The sequence below is a fragment of the Simochromis diagramma genome, unplaced genomic scaffold (assembly GCF_900408965.1).
Source record: "Simochromis diagramma unplaced genomic scaffold, fSimDia1.1 OVJJ01000216.1, whole genome shotgun sequence".
Lineage (NCBI taxonomy): Eukaryota > Metazoa > Chordata > Actinopteri > Cichliformes > Cichlidae > Simochromis > Simochromis diagramma.
The window spans coordinates 10,596,467-10,614,029 of NW_024386883.1; the positions used below are offsets into that span (position 1 = coordinate 10,596,467).

The 17,563-nt window shown below is 39.1% G+C and overlaps 1 protein-coding gene across 1 annotated transcript; it reads left to right on the forward strand.

Moving 5' to 3' along the window:
* The first annotated feature begins 599 nt into the window (after nucleotides 1-599).
* LOC120733802 (sodium- and chloride-dependent GABA transporter 2-like) lies at nucleotides 600-15,696 on the forward strand. Its single transcript, XM_040032234.1, has 14 exons — nucleotides 600-1,085; nucleotides 1,183-1,317; nucleotides 1,915-2,055; nucleotides 2,225-2,306; nucleotides 2,604-2,736; nucleotides 5,074-5,208; nucleotides 5,313-5,416; nucleotides 5,532-5,656; nucleotides 6,554-6,666; nucleotides 6,758-6,892; nucleotides 13,417-13,519; nucleotides 13,694-13,794; nucleotides 13,919-14,089; nucleotides 14,965-15,696. The coding sequence occupies exons 1-14, from the start codon at nucleotides 884-886 to the stop codon at nucleotides 15,097-15,099; spliced, it is 1,815 nt and encodes a 604-aa protein (XP_039888168.1). The 5' UTR covers nucleotides 600-883; the 3' UTR covers nucleotides 15,100-15,696.
* Nucleotides 15,697-17,563: the final 1,867 nt, after the last annotated feature.

The window sequence follows — 17,563 nt, forward strand, 5'->3', positions numbered from 1 at the left end:
TTGTGCGTAATTGCCTGTTGTTATGCACAATTCTTAGGTCCGTTAGGAACTATTGGCTGGACGTCGATTTTCTTATACATAAAAACAAGAAATTTAATGCTAAACTAAATTAATATGATAAATGTCGCTAGACTCTTCAGCTGTCTGAATCAATTTTTGACATTTTTTTTTAGTCAAAACTGTTTTAAATGTCTTCTCTGAGTTCGAGATCCAAGTAAAGCTAAAAACCTGTTGTTTTTTCTGCATTTATTTGTTTACCGTACTATGAGTTAAGATATATGAGGCTATATAAAATAAAAAATAAATAAATAACCTCCTGAGAACCAGTCTATTCATTTATATCCTCTGTAATGGACATTTGTTTTTTTGTCTTTATCTTTCGACTTATTTGAGCTACCCTATAAGTCCATACATACTAAATAGAGGAAATCCCGGGATTTCCATTGGCATCTGATTTTGTGTCTTTTAGCTCCAAAGAAGAAGGAAATAACAAAAGAAAAGGTTTAATTGAGAAGATTCTTTTTTCCTTTGTTCTCAGGAGGATGAATAATGTGTTGAAATGTTCAGTACCCCAGGCTTTGTTTTGCTGTCGGTGTCGGATGAATTAAGGCGGAGCAGTAGACCCCATCACAAGTTTCTATCATCACTCCCCCCCCCCCCCCCGCACCCCAGAAAACACACATTTCTCTGCAGCTTAAGTAGGCGAGTACCCCTCTCAGCCAACACAAGTCACAGTAACAGGGCCAGCATATCAGTGCCGCTGCCACATCAGTGGCATCTTTAGCTTCATATTCGTGTGATCAACCCCGTGTGAGTTTTAGTCCAGTGCGTGGAGAACTTTACACAGAAACAAAGGAAATCTGGCACCAAGTAAACCATTTAAATGGGGGAACAGATGACCACAAACGGCAAGAATGGCACCTCCACAGCTTGTGTGCCAAACAGTCACCCAGAGAAGGCTGAAGAGGTGGAAGGAAGGGGGCACTGGGGAACCAAAGCCGAGTTCATATTGACTGTGATGGGTGCGATCATTGGACCCGGGAATGTGTGGAGGTTCCCCTACCTGTGCTACAGAAACGGAGGAGGTGGGTGAAAGAAACGCTCTTAGTCGTCAAGCACATTTTGTCCACCAGTATTTTTTTCCTCCGTGCGTTAGAACGAAACATTCCGCCTTTCTTACAGGTGTGTTTTTCATCCCATACATCTTGTTCATATTCACGTGCGGGATCCCCCTCTTTTTCCTTGAGACTGCCTTGGGACAGTACACTAGCCAGGGGGGAATTACTTGCTGGAGAAGGATTTGTCCGCTCTTTCAAGGTAATTAAAATAAACTCCCCCAAAATTTTCTCCGAAATGTCAATCATAATTTATATATATTCAGTGAGTCCTTATATTTGTCAACGGGCTTGTATCCTAGTCTATTTTTTTATGCGTGTTCGATTATTCCCCTAGAAACAGAGCTGAGACCGCCTCCGTGTCCAAAAATGGTCTCGGTCCAACAACAAACAGTGTTGAGGCAAGGTGCCAGAGGGGAAGTTGTTTACACTTCCAGTAGGAAAGTAATCACTGCTACTGGAAGAGGAAGAATGATAAATTATTTATGCTCATGTAAAATATTACTACACGCATGACTGTTAAGTGTAAGAACCACATGAATGCATTTCGTAAATACGTTGGTTACATTCCATTTATATTCCTGCTTCATCGCACAACGACCTTATTTATATAATTAGACCTCTGCAAAGAGAAAGTGTTTACACAGTGTTTCGACTGACATTGCACTTGTATATAGCTTACGTCTGCGGTGTTTCCTTTGTGCACCTTTTAGCTCTCAGACTTTAGGTGCTGTGCAAGAACAGAACAGTTTCAATAATTGGCCATTACCAATTTTATTTATTTGTTTGTTCATTTTAGGCATGGGCTATGCCAGTCACTTAATCATCGCATTCAGTGCAACATCTTATATTATAATCCTGGCATGGGCGTTCTTTTACCTGTTCCAGTCTTTCAGTGGGGATTTACCTTGGGCCACATGTGGACACTACTGGAACACAGGTACTACAGTACTGGTATATTCTAAAAAGCAGTGACTATTGTATGCATTGCTTGTTGTGTGCTGTAATAGTTTTGAATATAGAATATATGAAATATAATTTGAAGGCAACACCTTTGACACTGTAAATGGGCATTTTTACTTTGCTGATGTTTTATTTCCCTATACCAGACTCATGCTTGGACTTAAGCCATCTGAATCTGAGTATGACGTCCAGACTGAACACTACTCTTCCTGTTGTGGAGTTTTGGCAGTAAGCATATAGTCAACTCACACAAGTTAAACAGAATGCTTCCCCCTTCCTTTTCACTCCCCTCCCTCACTTGTCTCGTTCCCTCTCTCCTCCTTTCTTTATGATCATTTTCAGATGTTTTCTTTTAACTCTCCACTTCCTCCCACACTTTTTTTTTTTGTCATCCGTCAGTCATCCAATCTAGCACTCAGTTTTCCTCCCTCCCAATTTCCACATGTCCTTCCCTTTCACCTGCCATTCATTTGTGGTCTCCCGGTCTCCCTCTCACCCACATCACTGCTCCCTTCATTTGACCAGGCGTCGGGTTTTAAAGGTCTCTGGTGGTATTGAGGAAGTTGGGGGCTTGCGATGGGAACTGGTCCTTTGTCTCATCCTCAGCTGGATTATCTGCTACTTTTGTGTTTGGAAGGGTATCAAGTCGACAGGAAAGGTTAGTAATTTAAAAACTGAACATCTTATTTTTAAAAAAATTTTCCTTTAAAAAAACAAACAAGAAAATTCGTAATAGTATATCATAAAATCATTCTAAAAAGATTTTAAAAGTCCTGATAATGTGGCCTTGTGAAAGAATGTGCATTAAAAAAATAACAGAGGATTTAACCTAGAGCCTTGTGGAACACCGTGCTTGTTGACAGCAAACAAACAACAAAAAACAGTGACTCAGTACAAAAATCCAAGATGTCTGAATTAGCAATAAAAGAGCCTTTATTAAAAATCAAATCAATTTTTATTAGAGGGTTGCAGAATGTATGTATTTCCACATAAAATTTGTATACATCATTGGGTTGTTTTATATTTGAAGGCTAAACCAAGGTTATTAGAGCTAACTCAAACTAAACTAAAAACTAACATGAGGCAGCTTAGTTAACTAAAATAAAAATAAAAATAAAAACTAGGCTTTTGAAAAAAAAAAGAAAGAAAACAAAGTAAAATGCTTTTGTGAAATTTGAAATAAAAATATAACAAAATATTGAGGGACTCACTTTTAGTATTTGTTCATTTTAAAATTTCAAACTAGCATAATAAGGATTTGATGTGCGTGTTTATTGAGACTTTGGAGAACATTTGCAACATTTTCAAACAATAGAGACTAAACTGAAATCATCAAACCCATTCTAAAAACCAAATAAAATGATATATATATATATAAAATGCAAAACTATAATAACTCTAAATGGGTATTGTGTTAGCTTGGGTAAAACGCCAACATCAGAAAAGCATAGTTTTATTCTCTGTTTTACTCGTGCTTTAACATCTGGTCAAATTACACAGTATTAGCTGTATAATTGGCAATTAGAACCATCGATTCATGTATTTTTGAAGAAATTTTCACATAGTTATAAAGCAAATAACTGCACTGTTGCACTGTTAAGACACTAACACAGGAGGTACAAGCAACCATTTAAAAAAAAAATTTCTTCTGATTGTTGAAACTTTTGGCTAGTGGCTGGTGTAGCTTGCATGGTGCACGGGGTGAGTATTGCCCCATGACACAAACTGACGTCTGCAAACTCACATCCTACAATTCTCTATGTTAATGCATGCATTAGAAACACTAGAATAAAGGCACACAAGCACAGTAGCTACTGGAGGGCACAGCACATTAAGTCAGTGTGTCATTACCCAGTCTTACATACCCATGCTTGATCAGGACTTGTTTTCATATTTTGATCTATACTGCTACCCCTTTATCCACATTTTTTCAATGTACAGTACAATTTGATAAAAGTTGCTCAATAGGATTTGCTCAGTATACATGATACAGCAGGGAAAAGCACTTTGCACATTCATCCAAAATTGAATGTGACAGATGTGACATCTTCAGCTGTTTCCTAACCCACTTATATGTCCAAGCACTGGTCTATCTCCTGCTCCCAGTTTTCCTGTATACCTGTATTATAAGTGTCATTACTGCCTGATGTAATTGTCTGTCATAGCTACCCATCTCATGCCATTTATCTTGAATTTTGTTGCTAGCAATGCTTGTTGTGACATGTGCTGTTGTCCTTTTTATGAAGAAGATGAAGGAAGTCTTTTTCTGGCTACATAAATGAATATACGCAGTCTCCAAATAGTCAAATGAAATAGTCTCTTCCTATGTTCTTTTGGGACACTGCTGAACATGCAGCAGCTATGTCTCCATCCTCTATTCAGTTTACGTTCCAGATGCTTGCATGAAAACCATCTATGAACTCATTTGAATTAATCTGATACTGAAGTGTATGGTTTTCAAACTTGTCATTCATGAAATTTATGAGTAATGGGGACAAGATTCACTGTTAGGTGTGCAGTGTGTGACAGGTTTCTTATTGTAAGATCTAAATGGTGCAAAAACGATACAAAGCATAACTTGGCTGGGGTTAATTGAAGTTTCTTTCAACTTTCCAAAGAACTGTTTTGGTAAAGTATTTAGTAAGCTTTACACCATGTTTTAAAGCACTGGTTAGTAATATCAGAAGAGCAGCTATAAAGAAAAGCTGTTGGTGTGATTTTTATCCTTTCAAAAGGTAAGTAATATTCACGTTTAAGCTAAACATTACACTGGAAGTTATAGTGATCTGATTAACGTTGTGGGAACTGTTTATTTCAAGAGTAATACACCCAAGATGCTACTAATGTGCCACACCAAAGCTGGATTTAGGAAAGCAAGCGTGCAATACAGTAAAACTAAAGAAAGAAATATGAATAAAATAATGAAATGACAGGTCAAAACAAACTATAACTTTCTTTACCATCTCTTTTCTCTGTTTTATTTTATTTTTTTCAGGCAGCCTACTTTACAGCAACCTTCCCCTATGTCATGCTATTTGTTTTGCTTATACGTGGTGTTACCCTCCCAGGGGCAAAGGATGGGATCATTTATTACCTCTACCCTGACATCTCTCGCCTGTTAGATGCCCAGGTAAAGAAAGCACATAGAGACCCGAGACCAGAAAAGCTAGATGTTTTACAGTGACATTCATGCACTACAGACACACACACGATGATTTTGTTTGACCTTTCCAGGTGTGGATGGATGCTGGCACTCAAATCTTCTTCTCTTATGCCATTGGCCTTGGTTTCCTCACTTCTCTTGGGAGTTATAACACTTACAACAACAACTGTTATAAGTAAGTCCAGTACTAACTGTCATAAAGATCATTATGATCATCTTTTAAGTTGAGCATCAGCATCTACAACATCTGTGTCTAAGTATTTCTACTTACCATATTCATTTTATTGCAGGGACTGTTTCTACTTGTGTCTGCTGAACAGTGCCACGAGCATTGTGGCAGGGTTTGCCATTTTCTCTGTGTTGGGTTTCATGACATATGAACAAGGCGTGGATATTTCTGAAGTAGCAGAATCAGGCATGTACTGTCTCACAGTTCAACTATATACTGGACATGAGAGTGGCAGTTTCATACATTTTCTTTGAGGCTTTCTGGTGTTGTAAAAATATTCAGGAAACCTGCATGGCAGCAAACTTTTCACCCTTTGGGAAGATCTTGTGATTCTTCTTTTCTTTCTTTCAATCATAAGAAGCTTTCTGGCAGAGCTCATATGTTGCTCTGCCATTTTATTTCTCTTTTGATATTTTGGCTTAAACTTGAATCATCTTAGTTAAGGTGAGTCTGATTAAAGCTAACCAGTGGATACTAGGAATGCAGAGGCTAAAGTTGGCAATCCTGTATTATTATCTGCTGATAATAATACAGGATTGCCAACTTTCAGGCCTTTTGGGAAGGTGGCTAATAGTTGAGGCATGTAACTATATTTATTATAGGCAATTAATTGGTATTAATTCATTTTTGGTATATATATATATATATATATATATATATATATATATATATATGTAAAGTAATAATCTGGCTCATCAAACCTTTAAATTTTTCTTTTTGAGGGAATCAGTAAGACAATAATGCCAAATTATTTTCCACAGCTAGTACACCAGTATGGCTAGGCAATAAAAGTCTATGACGCTAGAAACATGGTTGAGCAGCTGAACTAAAATAACAAGCGAAAACAGGAACTTTAAATGGATTGTACTGCAGACCACAAGGCAAACTGCTGTGGCTGACAAAACAATAACAACAAAAAAGGATGTTTTTGTAAAGAAATTGATGGATCCCTTGGCCTCTCCTTTAGCACCATAATAGAGATAAAAGCAATAAGACAGTATACTGAAGTATCCACACATAACGATTCCTATCTGTGTCCTATAATTTACATCTTTGATCTGTCTTTACATTATTTGTTTGTAGGTCCAGGGTTGGCATTCATTGTTTACCCCCGTGCTGTAGCCATGATGCCAGTGCCCCAAGTGTGGTCGGTGTGTTTCTTCCTCATGATCATTCTGCTTGGGTTGGATAGTCAGGTACTAATCCACGTTAGAGTATGTATGAATGAAGAAATGGAATACTATGTGACTAATGAACAAACCGTGTGTTGCAATTGGTTCCTTACAGTTTGTTGGTCTGGAGTGTGTGATGACATCACTGGTTGATCTTTTTCCTTGCCTGCATCAAGGCTATAGACGTGAGCTGCTTCTGCTGGCTGTATGCTGTACCTGCTGTTTGCTGGGACTCTCCTTGGTCACTGAGGTACGTATTCAGTACAGACGGAGCTACACGATAAGAAAACATTAAGGAAGTTTTTGATACTGTTTGACCGATATAGCTCTTAATGTGATTTGTAGTGAGACTGAAAGAACTATATAAGGTATGTAGTCAACTACTAACTAAACCTTAGTTATTGACACTACATGTTTTAGTGTACAGGTAGAATCAAGGGAAGTGGCCTCTACTGGAACACATTTAAAAAATAGGGATGAAACAGTGGGGTTAAATCCATGTACAGTATTCTGGGGGGCTAAAACAGATCTAATGAAAAATAAACGAACAGAATAAACTTATACTATAAATCTTATATCTAAACATTTAGTTTTACCTAAAAATGAGACCGCTATGGTGTGCTAACTAGAATACAGTTCATATTTAGGAGTTTTTTCCCCAAGGATCCAATTTCCAAGTATGGAAAAATTCTTTTACATAGCAAGAACACGTATGTGCTCCAGATGTGAGTTTGATCAATTTTGGTTTTGGTGTAACACTATAACCCGCAACTGAAATCCTTTACTCTTGTCACTGTGCAAAACAAGTATTGCATGTTGCATTCTTGCTCTTTTATCTCCAGGATTACTGCTACTGTGGTGTATACTTTATGAATGATGCCTTTGAGTTGGGGGAGTTGTATCTGGGGATTGCATGGGTTGCATTTGGCCACAGTTTCCATGCTAAGTAGAGCGGATGCAGCTGTCATGACTGGTGGTTGGGTATCACTTACCTTTGTAACACTGCCTTTTTATACTGGTTCCAACTTAGTATCTTAGCAGGGTTCCCACTGCACTAGAGCCTCTATAGCTCCAGCTGTGACTGACGCTTCCTTCTTTTGACGTTCCAGCTCTAGAAAACAGCTGCATTTTAATTATGTATTTGGGTCTTCTGCTCATCTAAGGTTCCTGAATATGTTGCTGTAGCTTCTCAGTACTTGCTCATATGTGTCTTGTTCTAATAATGCACTTTAATCAGCATGTCCTGCTTGCCTGACATTCAATGCAAAGATTGTGGTTCGATGCTACAGCAATATTTCTCTTGCTCATGTTTCAGTGTAAGCTTGTGCATTAATCAATGCTTTGTTGTGTTCTTTAAACGAATTAATGGCTTTGCTGTAATATTTAACCTATTTAACACAAGCTAAAGTTAAATTTAAGGTGACAGTTAAATATATATGGCTGACTTATATATGGTTCTTAATTATTTTAACTGGCAAAATAATATACACAAAGTTTGTGATTGGATACCATTTAATTATTGAAGTTCCAACCAAGATATAATAATTTATTTGATTCCAAATTACTTTTAATAAGAAAAGACAAATTTAAGTTTATTTACCCCCATATCAGTGACCTGAAGTAAAATAAAATTCATAATAATGCACCTCTAATGAATTTTCAAGTTTTAACACTTTAGCACTTAATTAACTAATTATCAGCAAGTGTGACCACGTCTATAATAGTGGATGTTTTGGCAGTTTGCTGGTCTGGAGCACTCAGGTGAGTGTTAACACTATGCCATGCTATTCTGAGAGTGGACATTTTTAAGGTTAGGCCATACAATGCCCGGGAAAACAAACCTCTAAGTGTAACACGCGGCGACACTAAAGCGGTCGCGCCAGAATGTCACGCTAAAAAGAAAGATTCTTTAAAATACAAGGGGGAGCAAGCGAGTCAGATACCACAGGCACAGAGAGGAAGCAGGTCTGATCAGAAACAGTTTATTACTAGGCCAGGGAGCACAAATAAAAACACCCTTAAAATGTACGTAATAAAATGTTGTCAATCTACTAAAACTAAATAAAACAATTCTAAAACCCGTAAGACTACCATTTTCTACATTCACTAAACCCCCCCCCCCTGCTATAATTATGCCACATGTTCATTATGGGTCCATCAGCAGGCCAGGAATTCCTTCTTTAGAGCAGAGTCCACCCCAGCCTTGTCTTCGGCAGACAAGAAAGAGCCTCCCATTTTCTTGTCCTTCCACTGGCCCATCACTTCCCAGCCCGGCTTGCGTTCTGCACCCGAATCCATCATGGGACCACCGCCACAGCTCCCCTTGCGTCGGTGTCCTGTAAAATAACAAATAGGGGCCAGAACAATGGTCCCAGAAGCGGCCCTGGCTCATGGCCATGGCGACCCTCTCCCAATCCAGCTGCACCCAGTAAACAACAGTAGAGACCCTACTCACAAATGCAGGCAGAGGTAAACCTCCGCCCTGCTGCCAATCACACGCGTTGGCTGTTGCTGTTGCTGTTGCTGTTGCATGAGGTCAGGACTGGGTCGCCGCGTCACGCTGGCATCTTGCATTAACCTTCCAGTCTGGGGCCTCTCTCCTTCAGTGCTCAGCTAGCCTGTTTTTAAAAGGTCTTTACACAGCTGATAGGCCACCTCTGGACACACCCCTGCCTCAGCAGGTGGTCCCTATCAGCTAATTTGTCCCATGTGCAGCCAGTCCACAGTGGATAAAAACCATGTCACATAAAACACTAAAAACCATGCAAATAAAACGACACTCATAAATAAACACTAAAAATCAGAATAAAAACAATATACAAGATAAATACAAATTTCCACTGTGTGACATAAGCCTCAGTTAGCATGTTGAATGTTGAAGTTTATAATAGAAAAAAAAAAGTAGGGCTTGCCTGGAAGGCTTACTAAGAGAAAACCTTTTTTCCTCTAAAAAGAGTATGACAGATTCGGTTTAGCTTTGCAAAGCAGCATCTGAACAAACCACAAGTATGCTGGAACAATGTCCTTTGGACAGACAAGATCAAGGTGGAGATGTTTAGCCGTAATGCACAGAGTCACAGATGTGAAGCAACTCATGAAGTTTACATTACTTGCTGGAGGAGGGGTGATGAATCAGGCTTGCTATGCAGCTACACACACACCTTGCAGTCATTGAGCAGAACATGCCGTAGTATTTTAGAGTCAAATGTGAGACCAACTTGAAACTAAAGCTTGGCTAAAACTGGGCCATGCAACAGGCTATTGATTCCAAGCACAACAACAAATCCAAAACAGAATGGCTGACAAAGAAAAAAAAATCAAGACGCTGCAATGGCCCAGACCTCAAACAGACTGAAATGCTGCAGCGGAGCCTTAACAGAGCTATGCATAAATAAATGTCTGCAAACCTTAATGAACTAAAGCAATGTTGTAGGGAAGACTGGGCTAAAGTTTCTCAGAATCAGAATATTTTATTAGTCATTGGGGAAGACTGGGCTAAAATTCTTCCACAATGACATCAGAGACCAATAAAGAAGTTATTGCTGCGAAAGGTGGTTTTATAAGCTGTTATATCATGGGGGTGCAGGCTTTTGGATTGAGCACTCACAACAAGCCGGATGATTAATTTCTTCTTTAGCCTGGAGCATGTGGTGTCTGTGTTTTCCAAAAATGTCAGTTCATGTGACTTCAGAGCAGTTTTTTACTCCATGTCCATGTTGAATGTGTCAGGGCTCTGTGTGCGGGCAGGCGGAGAGGAGGGTCCAAACGCAGGACTCAGACACTAACTTGAAACTCACCTGAAACCTCAGCTTTATTGCTGGTAGGAAAACAAAACATGAACACTGAATACGGAGAACAGAAACACACAGGCATAATCTGATGGTACAACACGACACCGAGCATGGGAAAACACGGGGCTTATATACACAGGGTAGTAACGGGGGAATCGGCAACAGGAGGGAGACACAGCGGGAGAGATCAGGGCTAACGAGACAGGGGGAACAAAGCTGCACACACTAACATAAGACAAAGACTTTCACAATAAAACAGGAAACATGAATCACAACTCAGAGACACGGACTCAACACAGAGAGACATAAAATGACACATGGAACTGAACTATTCATGAAATCACAATTCCTAAAACATGGATAACAGAAACATGAAACTCTAATAATAATCATCACAACCACAACAAGAGAACAAGAAAACAATCCATGATGCAAAATTAAACCAAAACATAATAAACTCAAAATACTGGGTCCAACGGACCCAGAACCGTGACAGAATGAGCTCTGGCCCAGAGATAACAGCAGTGTTTCTGGATTGTGTCCACATAAGGCTAGCGATTTTGCAAGCCCTGTATCTGATTGAGGAATCACTCATCTTTGGAAAAGAGAGTTTATTACAGAGAAATGGCTCTTTCCAAAATAAAAGCTATACTATACGCTTCTTCTGGGCTATATTCTCAGCAGCATATCCGGTTGTTCAGTCTGACGTCACTAGCCGTGTCTGGGTCTAAACTCCGCTGCAGGTCCATATATCAAACGATCACTATGGCATTACTGAGAGTTGAAAAACTGTCTAAAGTCTTTCATCTTTAATAAAATGATCAGCGTTCTGCTCTACCAGGTGTAACAATTGAGTTTAACATCCAGGCATCCATGAAAACGGAATTTATGACATTTAACGGAGTTAGAAGTTAGCAGGAAGTTAGCTCGCTAGCTTCTATCTAAATACAATATAGCATGTCCTGACTGCGGGGTTTTGGAAACAAATTAAAACGTACAGCTCTGCTATCACTTCCAGCATAAATGAAGACAGAAAACTAAACAGCAGTGACATTTGTAGGGTTACTGAAGTTGGGCTAGCTGGTATATAATGATGTGCTACGTGACCGCTAGCGACACAGCTATGTTAGCATAATATAAACAAGCTAACTTTTTTTCCACTCGATAAAAGTTAACGTGAGTGTTCTCGGTGGTCAGGAACAAATGTAATCGCATGGCAGGATGCTGTAAAAGGACCAAACTTCAGCCAGGAGAACAACTGAGATAATCCATCCACAATACGAGGTTAGTCATTCATATACTGCTGCATGGGCTGGGCTGTAGTTACATCCTAAGGTTTTAAAAACTGAGCTTAAATAAATGATTAGCGGTAATAAAAGCCGAGGGAGGTCAACAGTGATCACTGACTGTTTTAGGAGCTTTTTGAGATCAAATAGAAGAAAATACATAACATTAAACATGTTAACAACACAAAAGCCATATTAAACGCAGACTACTTTAGACCTGGAAGTAGGATTCGTCGCGTCATCACTGAACAACCGGATAGTAGCGGGTCAGGGCTGTTCGGGGTTCTGTTTGTACAGTTATGTTTTGTTTATGTTGCCATAGTGACGGGTGACGCCCTCTCGCTGCAACGATGTGTCCTTCCGGGGTCAGAGGGCACCCTGTGTGTTGTTGTTGTTGTTGCTGTGTGGTTGCCGCGCTGAGCAGTTAGCTAGCGGCAGTGTTCTTCTGCAGATGTCAATAAACGGCTGTGCTCCCTGGCTAGCTCACGGGAAGCAAGACCAAACGACACCTCCGTCTCCTCCTTGTCTGAGCTCGCCACATTGGTGTCAGAAGTGGGATGATGGTGGCACTCCATGTTCTGACCCGAGTGACTTTTCCCCAAAAGAAGGCACCTGGACATTTGCAGGACTTTGTGTGGGGTAATGGGGTCGTCGGGGACGACTGACCCCTTAGGTGGGGGCTATGTAGCGGGTCAGGGCTGTTCGGGGTTCTGTTTGTACAGTTATGTTTTGTTTATGTTACCACAGTGACGGGTGACGCCCTCTCACTGCGACGGTGTGTCCTTCCGGGGTCAGAGGGCGCCCTGTGTGTTGTTGTTGTTGTTGCTGTGCGGTTGCCGCGCTGAGCAGTTAGCTAGCAGCAGTGTTCTTCTGCAGATGTCAATAAACGGCTGTGCTCCCTGGCTAGCTCACGGGAAGCAAGACCAAACGACACCTCCGTCTCCTCCTTTTCTGAGCTCGCCACAATATTAAACATATCAGGTCCCCATAAGGAGAATCATGTGCTAACGGCTGTCTACAAAGTAATAAAAAAATTAATTATCTGATCGAGAAATCACTCATCTTTGGAAAAGAGAGTTTATTACAGAGAAATGGCTCTTTCCAAAATAAAAGCTATACTATACGCTTCTTCTGGGCTATATTCTCAGCAGCATATTAAACATATCAGGTCCCCATAAGGAGAATCATGTGCTAACGGCTGTCTAAATGACTCGGGTAAAGTTTGTAGCATGCGTGCTTGTTGTTTTTGTCTGCTTCCACTTGTCTTTGCACTAGGATGCTGTCGGAGTAAATGTGCAGTCATATTCGTTGTTCCCACTAGTGCTGTCAGCGTTAATCTCGTTGAAATGACGTTAACGCCACAACACGGCAAATCTCCGTTAAGCTACCATGGCAACCACAATTAGAATAAACATCAGAATTTTTACAAGTTTGCATCTAATTGGTATAAAACCATTAAACTGCTCTAGTAAAATTTTAATTACTCTAGTAAAATGTAAATTGCTCCAGTAAACCCTGAGGAAAAAATATTGCATTATAAAGTCATGCCAAGGGACATGACCAAGCATGCTTGTGTCAACTGTTGTGAGTGAGACTGAGTATGTCTGTGATTAGCTTTATTTCCTAACTTTCTTTTTATCATTGGATTTGAACGACTGTGTATTATTCCTTATGTCCTTTTTTGGGGGTTTTTTTAGGGAGGAATGTATCTGCTCCAGCTGTTAGATCATCATGTCTGTAGTGGCACCACTCTGCTGCTTCTCTCTTTTTGCCAGTCTGTGAGCATTGGCTGGGTGTATGGTAAGTCACAGACAAATAGCCAACCAATTACAGACTGTGTTGTGACAAAAAAAAAAAGACGCTGCTCAGATTCAGAACAATTTTCATTGAGACAAAGACCAGCGTGTGCTTGTTTGGTATAAATTAGTTTGAAATAAATGGCTGGTCTTTCTAATAGCTCTCTTTTACCTAAAGGTGCTGATCGTTTTTATGGTAACATCTCAGACATGATTGGCTATCGTCCACACCCATTCATGAAGTACTGTTGGCGCTACATCACTCCTTTCACCTGTTTTGTAAGTCATGTCATATAATAATGTATAATTTGTGTTTCCCTTTCCACAGTTTTGGCACTGCAGAGTATTCACACTTTTCAGTTTCACACTGAAGAATAATCCACTTTGTCTTATTTCATCACAGGGCACCTTTATCTTCTCCATTGTCAGATATTCCCCGCTGAAGTTCAGTAGCACTTATGTTTATCCAGTCTGGGCCAACATCTTGGGCTGGTTCATTGCCACAGTCTCCCTCTCCCTCATTCCACTGTTTCTATTATATAAAATAATCCAGGGAAAGGGCACTCTTCGACAGGTGAGCCTTTTTTTTTCAAAAAAAATTGTGGAATCAGTATGAGATGGCTTATATTTGATGGGGAAGGGATTCACTTTTAAGAACCATCACTGACAAAGAAAAACAATAACTTATGACATACATTGAGCAGTCACTGTTTTTATTGTTTATCTATGCTTAGTTATTTTGGTGTATTAATAGACATAGAATAGTTTTTATCAGTGGGAAAAGCTGTTAAATGTATGAAAATGCAGTTAAAAGTCCAAAACCTATGGCCCTGTTCACATTTTCCAAAGCAGTCCAGTCTGAGTTGGAGACTTTGGTTGGCTGATTCTGGTCCCTGGGTCTGAGAAAAGTGTTTGGATTTTCCCACATTGATAATTCAGTGTTTGAACATTTTTAAAGAGTTTTGGACTGCATACACTGAATCCCTGGCCTTTCACCAGGAGTATCAGCATCAGTATCTCAAATCATCTTACATAAGAATGGGTTTATGGAAAACACTTTTAGAATTAATACATGGAAAACAATGGACTCTTTTTTTTCTGTTTAATTAGCGAGCCTTACTCCACCATAATGTGACCGTGGCCTCTGAGTTTCATGTTAAGTCAGTTCTGTTCTACTGCTGCAAATACTTATCAGCACACTAAACGTATTTCACCTTTTTTGTGTTTTTATTACATCTTCATGAAATGTCAAATTATAATATTGTAATACTGAATTGTTCTTTTACAGGAAAACTGAATGCAATTCTTTCATTGGTTGTAAAGTTTCAAGATTGTATTTAATTGCGCCTCATATCTTCCAAAAATGTTAATCAAAAATCTATTTAAAGATGGCTTTTTTTTAAATCCTCAAAACAATTACAATCTACAATTTATCCTTTCTTTCCTCAGCGTTTCTTAGAGCTCTGCCAGCCTGTAGACGAACCGCTGTTTGATCAAAACCTCCATCTTGCTTTGGGACGAGATGGTACAGCAGACCACACAGACCTCGCTTCTTTATCATGCAACGGGGAAAACGCTCAATGAACACAATAACATAACGGACATTGTAAATTACTCTCTGCTCTTCTGAGCTTTTATCCATCTAATGAAACTTAAAGAGTGCTTTGAAAAGAACAAGCATGCCCTGAAATTTTTACCTACAGCTTTCACATTTGTACCTTACCTTAGTTTACCTTTATCTAATTATATTTCATCTTTAAGCTTTAATATCTTCAATAGCAATAAACATATATTATCAAAATATATTAGAACAAGCTTATATACTGTTTATATAGTTTGTCTTAAGCGAGCTGAATAATAGAACTGCACACACACACACACACACTCATATAATTTTAAGCTGCGTTACCATTTCATATGAATAAATAAATCCCATGCAGTGATGGGATCAAAATGCTGGCATTCTGATCCATGAGAAGGCAACTCTGTAGTCAGTACTACATTATTCCATGACTAAAGTACTCATGTAGTACCCATCTGTAAACTCAGGCGTAGTTTTGAACTCATCTGTTAATTCTTGTAACTGTATCTAGACCGTTTACCAAATCTGTCCAGACAATTGTTACTATTAATTCAATTATTATTTTTTATTATTTTGTATCGGTATTGTTTGTTTTGCTTAGTCACTTTGTTCATTTCATTTCAGTTTCAAATATTTAAAAGTGTTTGCTTCTTCATTTTTTCCATAACATGGAGGGTTTTGTATTAAATTCAGAATGTGATTTGCAATAATGACGTCCCAGTCTCAAAAAACACATTCTTCTTGTGGTGTTGTGTTGATAATTTTGACCAAAGGGACAGACTAAAGCTGAAGAAATTTTCTGTATATTATTATTTTAGCTTAGATTCAATACGATATGAAAAGTGGAAAAAGCAGCCAACATCTACAGAAAGGCTGAAGACCACTTAAAAATTCTACAAGAATATTTTGCTCCTTGTAGGGTAGGTAACTGTATTGATCTGACAATGGAAATTGTTGTGTTACCGCAGCAATATAAAGAATAGGAAGCAAAATATGAAGAAATGAGGAGTGGCTTCCAACGTACTGTAAGTATTTCTGTTTCGCAATTTCTTGAATGAAAAAATTAACCCTAAATATTTTTTTGTGCAATAAAGCAGATTATTAAATTATTTTATTAAAGAGAAAGAGAAAATAAATATTTTCCACTTAGTGAACCAAACTATAATTTTTATATATATATATAATTACAAAGTGTGTGTCTGTTGGTAAAATAAGTGTTGGACACGTCACCAGTTTTCAAAGTAAATATATTTCTAAAGGTGCTATTGACACGAAATTATCACTAGGTGCCAGTAACAACTCATCCAATCTACACATGCAAAGAAATAAAAACATAGAGGTCTATAAATTAAGTTATGTGTAATAAAAAAGTACTGAACTCACTTCGTGAAATTTATTTTCAAAAGCCTTTGTTGGTGATGATGTCTTCAAGATCCTGTATGGAGAAACTTGTCTCGTGCATTCCCCCAAATGGATTTTGGTCCATTCTTCCACACAAACCATTTATACTTTTTTCCACTCCTGCACAGTGGGCGTGGACCACCCATAATTTTGTTGTACATATAAAATGACAATAAAGGGCTACTCTATTCTATTCTAAATCCTGACTGTTCTGTGGATTCAGGTGACTGGCCAGCTTCCACCAGCTTTAATTCCTTCTCTGAAACCAACTGAGAGTTTCCTTGGCTGTGTTTGGTGAACTGATGTTCTTTTCACTTCGAGGATTATGGCCCCAACAGTGCTCACTGGAACCTTCAGTAGCTGAGAAATTAACCAATAACCAACACCATCAGTATGTTTTGCTACCATGAGGGTGCCAAGGTCTTGAGAGAACTCACTGGTTTAACCCATCATTAGATGCTTCTTGTGTGTGAAACATTGGTAATTTTCATAGCCCATCAGTTGGACTGAACCAGCTGATAATGATTTACACTTAGTGGCAGGATTGCTTTCTAATGCGTGGATTAGATGGATTATTACTGACATCTGGTGAGAATCTAGTGAGAATTCCATGTCAAAAGCACCTTTTGAAATATACATTTACTTAGAAAACTGATGATGTGTTCAATACTTTATCTATTTCTATATATAAATTCCCGACTCATCTCTGTAGGCAGTCATTACCCTTTAAGCTCAGGTTCTCTACCCAAGGCCTGGGAAGTTGAGGGTCCTGCACTGTATCTTTGCTGCTCGTAGGACTGCGCTCTTCCGGACAGAGATCTCGAGTGGTCCAGTTATCCCTGAAACCACTTCTCTGGTGAGCCTGGTGAATGAAAGAGATGGGCTGGGGCTAGAGGTGCCCAACGTACAAATCTTATAGATCACTATTTTGAAACGCACCATGGCCTCCACACGCTACATATCCTGCCTTCTTGGATGACCTGATCATCCACAGTGACACCTGGGCGGAGCATGTGCACTGGGTGGCCACGGTCCTGAGACCGGCAAGGCTCACGGCCAACCTAT